The sequence below is a fragment of the Hesperophylax consimilis genome, chromosome 3 (assembly GCF_061612785.1).
Source record: "Hesperophylax consimilis isolate HC1 chromosome 3, BYU_Hcon_1.0, whole genome shotgun sequence".
In the NCBI taxonomy this organism is placed as follows: domain Eukaryota; kingdom Metazoa; phylum Arthropoda; class Insecta; order Trichoptera; family Limnephilidae; genus Hesperophylax; species Hesperophylax consimilis.
The window spans coordinates 36728125-36740267 of record NC_142838.1 but is presented as its reverse complement, the minus strand read 5'-3'; the positions used below and the strand labels follow the sequence as shown (position 1 = coordinate 36740267).

Sequence of the window (12143 nt, the reverse complement as noted above, 5' to 3'; positions counted from 1 at the left end):
TATTAGAGATTCTCTAGTAACCCCTCTCCCCCCATTTTTATTTATTTTTGAGGAACTTCTTCCAAAAGTACCTAGATCAAGAACCAGTTCCACCTAGAGATTCAAAATGAATAGGTACATGCACAGTACACCTATTTTTATTCTAATATAAAAAATACTAGTGGACCGTGCAATGCTTCGCTATTGCCAATGTCTTACTCAGGCGTCTCCGACTTCTTCCACCATTCACTACTGTATACCACAATGTAACTGTTAATAAACTGCATTACATCAACTTTAATTCGACTCCGTATCTCATTCCGTTGCAGAGATATTGCATTAAGTATTCCCAGACATTTTCTACCATTCAAACCATTTTCTAAACATTCGTCGCACCAATAAGAACAAACTTATAAGTTTTCAGCAATATCTGTAGACTACTTTTCGAGTTTTGCGAGCACAAACATGCTGATTTTTTATACATTACTAGCTGACGTTTATTCGGGGATGCTGGGGGTTATCCTAGGAGATAGACGTATAGGTACCATCTGTAGTCCTTTTTAAGATATAAAATTCAGTAACACATATTTTGATTTATCTGATGAGGTTTAACCAACGTTAGCAATGTAGTGCCCGAAAATATATTTTTACGACTTGATTATAAAGCATCGATTTTTCTCTACTTTTTAAAAATCATATATGCATGTATCATATATGGTAACCTTTCGGAAGAAATTCTCTAAATGATAGTGAAAACCCTACCAACATCTGTTGCGCAGTTTAGAAGAACTAAGCGCAAAAACAGACAGACATGGATAGCGACTTTGTTTAATACTATTTAATTTTAATAAAGAAGATAAGTTACATTTATACAAATATATTTTACAATAATATAATATTTAAGGGCATAATTAGTCATATCTATATACCTTGTCAGAAAAGAGGAACTGTTATACCTGATAAGAAAGCAACAATTTACTTTGAAATTGAATTCTAGAAATTGAATTGAATTCTTATATTATTGTCTTGTATGAAATATTTACAAATTTGGATAGTTTACCAGAACCAGTCTGCCAGTGAGGCGGGAGTGCGGAGCGCTGCGGGCAGGCCTCAGCTTGCGGTGGGCACTCCTGATGGCCAGGCCGGCTGCGAACAGGGCGGCCCCCGCCAGCTCCAAGGCCCCCAGGAGCGCTCGCCCCTGCTCCATCGCGCAGTAAGACAACTGAGGAGGAACAAACGTACACATTGAGGAAAAAATGTAGATACATTGAAAATTGACATTACCCCGGAATCCATACAGGAATCTGGATTCCTACCCACCTCTCATACCATTTTTCTTTCCAGAACTTCCACTCCTTCCTTTCCTTTCAAACACCCTTCACACAACATCCCCAAAGATTAAAGAGGAAAATAATTTCCTCCATGGCCTCTTGTGTGGAGTTAGTTTTAAAAAATCACCAAGAATATTTTTTATTTTCCGACTTTATGTCCGGGTTAAATCTTCCCCATAGGAAAAACTAAACCCTTCCACACACTTTTCCACAAATGATCATCTAGTCAATCCACATTATGCAAGTGCATTATATAAGCAAAATAAATACAAAACAATATAAGAACAACACGTCAACTCACCGGAGATCAAATGGAAAAATAATTCACCGACTCCAGATATTTTTATATCAGATGGTTCGGCTCGGTAGAACTCCTAATAGGGCCTATAAATCCCACTTATCCCTCAACATAAATATTTAAAAAATCTTTCGTAATCCTACATGTATTTAAAATGACTGATTTTTGCATTTTTATTTATAAATTTTTTCATATATCTAAATTTTTAATGAGAGAGCTAGGCATAATGCCAGTAGACGAAATAATAATAATAACTAATCACTTCGTTGAATATTAATTACGTTTTTATCCTTTAGTTAAGATTTTCAGTTAAACTTGAACTTGTGATGCATCGAATAATATTTAGTCAAAAATTACAGGATTGTCTGAATTCTTGACACAATTCCAATTTTGAAAATGACAGTTAAAATTTTATATTACCGGTAGGCACTTTATCGCTTGTCTGAATTCTTCACACAGTCCAATTCCGTGTTCAAGTGTTCCAATTTTGAAAATGACATGGAAATTCAAAGCAAATATGAGGTGATTGATTCAGAATTTCAAAGACAGACAGAACCACAACCGAAATTATTATTTTTGAAGATTATGATTGATGATTGTGTTCAATTAACATACATCACAATATCCGTTCATGCTCTGCGCAACATATCAACTCCAAAATTATGTAGTTATAGACTGGGATCCCGAAGCAAGTAACCCTACGTCATTAGATACACAAATGAAATTAGGTACTTTGTAGCGAGACTAGACATTTAGTAAGCCTAAAAGAAGCTGTTCCGCCATTGCGCCTCTTGGAGGATCACGTACAGGAATGTACTTGGAGGGTTACGAGGAATGTAATATGTGGGCGTGATATCACGATATCGCTCGCCATGCAATCCCACACAGTCGTCACAGACGGGTAATATCAGGGCCGGCTCAGTGTAGGCGCTATTGGATTAGTCCGCTCCGGGCGCCGACTTACCAAGGCGTCAATAATACCCAACACAGCGCTCTTGAGGTTTTTATAAGAGCCAGGGGCGGTTTGGCCCTGGGTAACATAATAATGGTTCCATGATAACTCAACACAGTGACAATTGATATAAAGTCATTAGAAACGATGAAAAAAAAATTAAACCTAACCTAACCTACTTAACCCAGTTAATAAGGTTTTTTCATCACTTTCCATGACTTTATATAACTTTTTAAAGATGTGATGAATTATCATTTTGTTGATTTATCCGGTCACCCATAATAATGTATGTATGACCACGTCCATAAATATGTGTACATTATATCTAGTGTGTAACAAGCTGCGGCTTCTCAAATTAATGTTAATAGATTATACATTGCCAGGTGCTCAGTTAAAATTAAATTAATAATTATAAATTCATTGGTTTGCAAGAACAAGGACATCTTCATAATAATACCACGTTTTTGTAATAAACTACATTAATTTATTGAACACAAAAAACAAGTTTTTATAAAGGGCGCTACGACATTATTAGGTAGGTAGGTACCTACCGTATTTCTCGACAAAAATATGTCCGTTTTACGCTTTGATTATTTCTGTAAATTACGTAATTTTTTTGTTTTGTTGACAACGAAAAAATCCCATCAATAATATAGGTACCTACTTAATACTAAGACTTGATGTAATTAATCGTTACTCTTGAATTACATTAACTATTTAAAATAATCCTTTAGACACACACAAGCTGAAAATAGTATGGTGAACTTGTATCGTAAGTAAAATAATTAAAAAGTGTCACTGCATAAATAATATTAGTTTATTATAAATAAGACAAGTTTGGGTTATGTAATCGATTTAATTTGAATTATAATACTTATCAAGATTAATAACTAGCATTTCTGTGAACAGTGGACCTCGCGTCCAAAAAAGTATGTTTCTAATTCCATCTGAAATTTTAAGATTTGTAAGTAAGTACTTAAACACATACCTACTTATTTGTAAACCAAATTATATTTCACTTAACATTTTTTTTTCAAATAAGGAATTATACAATTTGTCCAAGGATGTCAATTCTTTTTTCAAACTTTCTTCAGAAAGATTAGTCCAAATCAGCAACCTAGTCAAAGTCAGACATCAAAGTAGGTACCTAAGACTTGATTGAATAATAAAGTGAAGCAGCAGATTTTCGAAACCGCAAAAAAAATAAAATAAAAAAGAGATGAAATGCAACGGTCGAGTTAAAACTTCTCTGCGCTTAGTCAATTAGAAATAAATTATATTTGTGACGATGTATGCCATTGCGAAATAGATAGTAATTAATTTAATAAGTATTTGATTATGTTATATAATTCATATTATGTAGGTAGGTACCTGCCTGGGTTAATATCAGATTAGCAAAAACCATCATAAAAGTTTGACTTAACCTAGATTCTAACTGAATAAAATATAGGTGGATAATATCATAAATATTAAAATAATATGTTTACAAAATCTTCTTCATCCAATATTTTTAAAATTTTATTTCCTGCTAAAAGTGAAACTATTAGGAAAAACTACATAGCATTATTTTGTATGGGTAACTCCCATGGAAGTGAGACGCTATGGAACGGCAATAGAACCCTCATTACATACTAGAAAATAAAGCATATTTCGAATGTACTTGATAGTAATTGATGTTAAACTCCCCCCTCAACTATCTGTTGTCATGATAACGCGATAAGTAGGTAAAGGGCCGCACTAAAGACTTACGTCAAATAAGTTGTGGCCGAATACATTACATAATATTTGTATGCGCTCCGAAGTACCTACTTAATTTATTAAAAAAAACACATCGTAACGTGACATTTTACAAATGCAAAATAACAAATATTAGTACATTGCGTAGGTACTTGTACCAGTTGTATACATAATTAGGAACTTTAAATTTATTAAACGCTAATTTTAACTAATTCCGCTCTTGGGCACCTTCGGATGAATGCAGATAAGATTTTAAAAAGATTAAAGTTAGCATAAATGTATTTAAATTTAAACACTACAATAATTTACAACAAATATTTTTAAAATACTTAATTGTGGAATGAAATAACACTAACCGATTAGATTTTTACTGCTTTTGTTGGAACACGAAATCACAGAACACAAAACTATTGTTAAGAGGAAGCTACAAGCCAAAAATGTGTATGTTCTTGGTATACCTTATATTGTAGGTAATAGGCATTAAAATCGCCTGACAAACGGAGTCTAGAAACGTTCGATTTCAATCACAAAACTGGTTTTTATTTATTTTGTAAATAATTTTATAAGAAAGCAAAAAAGTTAATCATGTCAAACTGTCACAGATAATTTTAGCTAAAGTACTGTATTTTTTAAAGTTGTTTCCTTCATTTGTATTGAAAAAAAAATTTTTTTGTAGTTTACATTTATATTTTTGATTGAATAATTTATTTTTTTATTTGTATTCTACTCAAGCGAAACGATAGGAAAACCTTCATTTTATCTAAAGCATATTTTTGGTATTCATAGTGTACACCAATTCGTTAATTTTAGATAAGTTAATCATTAAGATTAATCAAAATAGTGATTTAGCATTAAGCTTCGCCTTAACCCAAAAGTATGGTCTAAAAGTTGCTTACCATTCTTTCCATACAGACTGCCATTCCATAACTTCTTTCTAGCATGGTAGGCCCAATACGAGTAAGTACCTACAGTAGCGATGCCCCCGGCTGGAATGTTTACTATTCATTTAAAAGCACAATAGATGAAATTTTGTGGTTGGAAAAAAATAAATCATTATTATTTCCACATATTGGTAGCCCCAATACGCGTAGGTACCTACAGTAGCGACGCCCCCGGCTGGAATGTTTATTATTTATTTAAAAATAGAATAGATGAAATTTTGTGGCTGGAAGTAAATACATCATTATTATTTCCACAACACTCACATACCTAACTAATTTGCAACAAGTGAGTATTGTAGATTGCAGCTATTGTTTTGTCAATTACTATTTTAATAATTGCAATTGTGAAATGGGATTTAATCCCGTAATTAAAAATGTAAAAATACTTGACTTGAAAAGCACGTCACATATTTTGAAATATACACATTAATTAACTCAACATTCACTCATCAACATTCTAAATTGCTGCTAACCTGAAAAAGTGAACGTGGAAAAGAAAAATGATTAAAACAGAACCACTCGAAAACGTTACAACGACTTTTTTGCATAAAAAAACCTGAAACATGAATTTTCTTTTTACTAGAGAATTTTCACGTAGAGTTTTCACATATCCACCCGTTGAAGCTTCATATGCATCTAATCTTACAAAATTAACACCAAACCTCCTTACGTGACGTATTTACAGATATTTTAATGATGTTTTAATGTTTGCAATGTCATGATGAAGATACGGTTGTGGACCACCCATGTTATATTCCATCATATAGTTATTAGTACCACTTCACACAAATAACAACGCGAAGGAATGATTTTTAACAGATTTCTCAGTTGCAACAGTAGGACACTTACCTTCGGAGGCGTGAATTCCTTACAGGCACATAGACGCTGCCTTCCCTTCCTTAATCGCATAATAATAAATAAATAATATTAAAACTAATCGACTTATTGCAAGAAATCAATTTCTACTTATGAAAACACGCGCGAATCGTACCGACTGCAAACGTGTCGAAAGCATAAACTAAGTATGTATTGCGAACGTCGCTAATGTCAGATTATTCATTGCTTACTTTATACTACACAGAATATGTACGTGTGTGCTGTGTGCCTATACAAGAGATGACTCGTTTGTGTAAGTGTCTAAATAGGCAGAGCTTTTCAGAACAAATTGCGTCGGCCAGCAAATAAAGCAATCGGTGCAGCAAATATGGTGTTGATACGTCCTCCATTAATTAGTACAACTTTACTAACGAAATAATGATTATATTATGTGTTGGCTTTCTTGAAAAAAAAACCTTGCTGTGTTTATTTAGCGGAAAATATGGATTTTTTTAAATATATATCCAGTAATAGTTTTGTAATATGCATAGTTGAATGATTTGGCTTGTGAAATCTCAACCTAATCGGCCACAGCCACTATTAGCGAAAACTAATAGTTGTCTGAATAAATAAATGTTTTATTTTCTTCCTTTTTTTGTAAAAAATAGATATAATGATATCCTCACTGGGATCTCCCGTCCTGGGGAATTATTTTAACTTATTGTTAAAATGTTGTAGCATTTTTATGAAATAATTATAAATATTTTAGAGGGTGCTTTTTTATCGTTTTGTATCCAGTTTTTATTTGAGATTTAAATGTTTTAATATTGTTCTAAGTTTTGAATGAGAGTGTGATTTTGTTGTAGAGTTTAGTACCGTAGTATAGGAAGCTTTTTTGCCCAAATGTTGAATTTGTATTTGCTTGTTGGATATGTTTCCAACTCTGAGATCTGGGGTTTCTAATATACGTGTTAGTTGTCATTTATTGTGTTTTCTATTTATAAAGGAGTATTGTTTTAGAATAGAGTGATTTGTTGAAGATTTAGTCAGTGTTAGTTCTTATAGTGACTTTCAGAATAACTTTCATCATGGCTTTTTGGGTTTTCATTAGTGATTTTAGAACAAAGTCACTTGTAATAAATTAGTTTTTCCCTTCTGCCTGATATTACTCCGACCCAATATTCTGTTCACGCCACTGTTTACCTAAAACTGTTCTTATAAAAAATTATAATTTTGTATGCAACTATGTAGGCAACACGACACAGACTATAGTGTGCTGTAGTAATACAACGCACTAGATACTGCAAAAGGAGGTAATTCATTCTTACTGCAGTTCTATTGGCTAATATTATCTGTATAACATCGTTTCCCTGTTATGCTGCATTTCTCCGTTACATAATGTGAATATATATTTTTATCGAGTGTGGTCGGCATACAAACTGCGTCTATTTAGTTACTAAATAATTAGAAATTCAGTGAATGTTTCCCATATCTGGGTAGCCATACCTTATAGGGGAGTCTACTTTCGATGCAAGAAATTTATTAAAACTAGTCAATAGTGGCGGGAAATACAAATAAGGAAAATAAATTATTGACAAATTCAAACCATATGATATGAAATTTTAATCAATAAATTTAATATTTCCAGTTAATAAAATTATTTCCATCTTTTTTAGCGAAAATACAATAGTTTTAGAATTTCGCGCGGATGGATAAACAAAAACATTCTAACGGTGAGATCTGGCGTCATTCTTCTTGAATAGTTCTTTTTCTCCATAATTTCTAGATCAACGAAAGTATGTTTAGATAAATTAACTGACTAACTAACCATCGCACCGTTTTCCGCAAGGGGTAGTCATAGATGACGAAGCGACAAACAACGCGGTCTAAGCACACACTCCTTGCTCACATTCATACATCGCATCGGCTCATACATACCCTTCTGTTATTTTGAATCTTGACATTACCCGTATTTGGATCACTTGATCGTGCCATGTCTTCCTCGGGCTTCCCCGACTTCTTCTACTATTCACATTCGCATCATATTTAAGTTTATCCGCTCTACTCGCCCAAATCCAGTTAAACTGTCTTTTTTAATGACCATTAACAAGTCACAGGGCTCAAAGATTCAATGTTGCAGGTTTAGATTTGAGTGTTTTAGCCCTTTCGGGGGTAACTTCTAAGAAAAATCTGTTTGTGATGTCTAATGAAAGAACAGCTGTAAATATTGTACACAAAGACATTCTGTAGTTACTGGCAGTATAGTCTGATTCGAGATAAAAATTAATATTTACAGCTAATATAATTTTAAAAAGCTGTGCGAAAAAATGTATGTTTACAATAAAATATTTATAAAAAATAAAGCACATTACGTAAAGTAAAATAATTGCTAAACGCACTTTTTGGAACTATAAACTGTCAATGTTAGATATATGATAGTACATGTGTCGTCGGACTCTTATGATGCCACATTAGTGCATTGCACCCGTGCGAAGCCGGGGCGGGTAGCTAGTATATTTATAAGACAAATGTTCTTAAACTAGAAACCTAATAAATGTGTACTGAGCAATTGTTCAGTCTATATTAAAATATGGTGTTATTGGCTGGGGAGGAACATATGATCATATTTTATGTATACTTAAAATAATTCAAAGATTGATAATTAAATTGAAAAATTCCCTAAAACTAGTCGATCTTCAATTACAAGAGAGCCCATTTTTGTTATTGTTAAAAAAACTCTTCTTTCTGTTATCGATGAGTCTTGTGTCTTTGTTATTTATTTTCTTATTATTATATGCAATATGTTATTACTTATATAATACAAATATGAAATAAAAACGATTTACAGACAAATAACTCTTTCTTCTAAAGGTTTTTACTTTGTGTTGACAATTAAAACACAATTTAGCAACGTATTTATTAGAAACATGACCATACATATTTATATACAGGTTTAAAAACACTGTGATTAGGAAAAGTGCTAATATTGTCAAATATACATTAATAATCACAAAAAAATATAAACGAACCTCTTCCGAATATTTTCCCATTTAACTAATTTTCCCCTTCTGACAATCATGTAGGTAATTTCATAATTAACTTCCCCACTATTATCCCTTTCACTCTTTCGTCAATTCTTCTGCCGATTTGGGTTTCCTCTCCCCCCCGGCCTCTAATCCCTCTCCCAATGTAATCTGTAGGTATTTCACTTTAGTATAATACAAAATACTCATTCTGATGAAGAGAACAATGTTCTCGAAACATATAAATTTTGTATCTAACAAAGTGGAGTAAAATGAAATAAATAAACATTCTCTATAAAATTAAATGATTTTATCGAACTATATTTGAAACATGCAGATGATATTGCTACTCGTGGTTTACAAAGTAACGACAATATGAAATATGTTATAATATTTCCTAGATTTCGGTTGAAGGATATCATATCATATATACTGTAATTACATATATTTATATTTAAATATACTTATGTTTGCATAAAAATGATTAAGGAAAGAATTATCGATAAAGAAAAAACTGCAAAAACCCAAGCTCCTTGAAATATAATATTGCTGCGTGACGGTTGATTGGCGACATTAAATATTGACATAAGGAAATTATTTTTTTTAATGATAAACTAATGTTTATAAGACAAGGTTTCTTACGCATAAAGCAAAGGATAACAAATTATTATAAGCAATAATTAGTCGCCTGAAATATCCGTACAAATTGAAAATATCTCCAGAGTAAAAATAAAATAAGCAGTAATTGTTGATTGAAGTACTAGTACATAATGAATTATTTGGCGTGCTGAAAATAAGCCGACGAGCTCAGTGGTCCAGAGTACCTTTCCGGACATCAGAAAGTGCGGGTTCATTTCCCGTTGGCGGCATTTATTTTTACTCTGGAGACATTTTCAATTTGTATGGATATTTCAGGCGACTAAATATTGCTTATAATAATTTGACATAAGGAAGTGGGCAATGTTGACTGTGGGCAATGTTGCGTAGGTACTGATCGTGAAATTACGAGGAAATATTTCGTGACAATGTTGCTTTATTTTTGTATCTAATTAGGCGTTACTTTGTCTGTTCTTGCTTCACAACGATCTACAAAAAGTAGTAAGAGAAAATCGACATTTCCAAAGACCATTGTTAAAAAAACCTAAAAGACGCATTTGTAGATCCGCTTGATTACTTTTAAAGCGTGAATATAAGGCAGTGATGAAAATGGAAGTACGGGCACACCAAGTTTTGCTCCGAAGATCGAAGCTATATGAAAATTGATGAATCATGGTACAACCAACAGCAGCATGAGAATTTTTGTTAAGATCCAATTATAATTTTTCAATAGATTTTTCGTAGAATGTACAGGATTTTCCAATAAGGGGTGTTATTTTGAATAGCCCGCTATTTCGGTAGGTGTTACTTTTGAAGCTATCATTTTTTGACATTTGACAAGTAGAAACTATGCCATTATTAAAAACGGAACGATACACGCTTCAACAATGCATTGAAATTATTAAAATTCACTTGAGTGAATCAAATGCAAATCATCTTGAATGATGAGGCCCATTTCCACTTCTGTGGCTTCGTCAACAAGCAAAATTGTCGCATCTGGGGCTCGGAAAACCCAAGAGTTATTGTTGAAAAGCCTCTCTATCCTCAACGTGTGACTGTTTGGTGCGGTTTATGGTCCGGCGGAGTCATTGGACTTTACTTTTTCGAAAATGAGGCTGGAGCAACAGTTACGGCGAATGGATTGCGCTATCGAGAGATGATTACTGATTTTTTTATGGCCGGAATTTTATGGTAATCTGGACAACGTTTACTTTCAACAAGACGGCGCTACGTGCTACACAAGCAACGAAACCATTGATCTTTTACGATTGAATATCAAAATAACACCTCTTATTGGAAAACCCTTTATTTACTTAAATACCATTTTGTTTCAAAGCTTGGAGCTGGTGTAATACGGGCACCACCTCTTCAATTTAGAATATATTAATTGTCAGATGGAAGGAAAAGTGGTGTTGAGGAGGATTTAGAATAATTTTGGTAATTTTTTTGATATTCTAATCTAGTTAATAAAGATAAGAAAATCCATTTTGACCAGTTATTTACTGTAGATAATTTAATTTGAAATGAAAATTTAGTTTTAATATGGATACCGCCACCTCGGTAAATCATTTTTTGGATAACCAACACATCTGTCATCGTGGCTCGCTACATTTGGTGATTCAGCAGGAGTGTCCGGGTTCACGTGGTGAGGTTTATCCAGGTGTTCCCACCAGCTGCATGGCGGGCCGGAACAGGGGAACAGTTGTGGAAGACCCTTCACCTCTCCAGTCGGACTCTCTACGGAGGGATGGATTAATATCCCCGTCACTCCTGGACATACTGATCCCCAGATTCCTATACTCCCCTCACATCCTTTTCCTTCTCGTAACGTCCTTCCCTTCATTTCCTTAAAAATACCCTACACATAGCATCCCCAAAGATGACATACGCCAGAAGGAAAATAATTTTTTTTCAGGGCCTCCTATGTGGAGAAACGAAAAAAAAAATATTTAAAAAAACTTTTAAGTTAACTAGTTTCTAACACAATCATATCTTCTTCAGAGTAAATTTAATACGTACCTCAGTACAAAATAGTAACACATAAATAATTATAAGTATGGGTTTTTAATCATGAAAATATATATAAGGCTTACCTAACTAATTGGCAAATATTTGCAAAATGTTACCCCCAAGGATACTGGCTTTAATTTAAAATAATGTGTTCAACACAAAATAATAGTTTTTTATGATATTTGTTTTCAAATAGTTCATTCGGAATAACACGTGTAAAAATTACACATCTGACCTGAAGACAAGGATCTTACAAATCTGCCATGAAATTGACGAGCGTAGATTGAGTATAGTTGTTTTGGAATTAATATATTTTGTAATCGGAATGTTCTCTTTTAATCTATTCTAGAACTTAGGTGGATTTATGGGTAACAAACCGAAGAAAATGGTCAGTTGTTCATTTGAAAAGTTTCGCTCGTTTAGATTAGAGAGTAAATTGGCAGAATATATTGATAAAGC

At 33.1% G+C, this 12143-nt stretch overlaps 1 protein-coding gene across 1 annotated transcript in view; it reads right to left on the bottom strand.

The window, feature by feature from the left end:
* The window catches only part of LOC149425382 (uncharacterized), a 69479-nt gene that overhangs the window by 9649 nt on the left and 47687 nt on the right, over positions 1 to 12143 (bottom strand). The window contains exon 2 of the mRNA XM_089650774.1: positions 1040 to 1201. Within this exon, the coding sequence (XP_089506900.1) occupies positions 1040 to 1186 (147 nt within the window). The 5' untranslated portion in view covers positions 1187 to 1201. The remainder of the gene's footprint in view (positions 1 to 1039; positions 1202 to 12143) is intronic.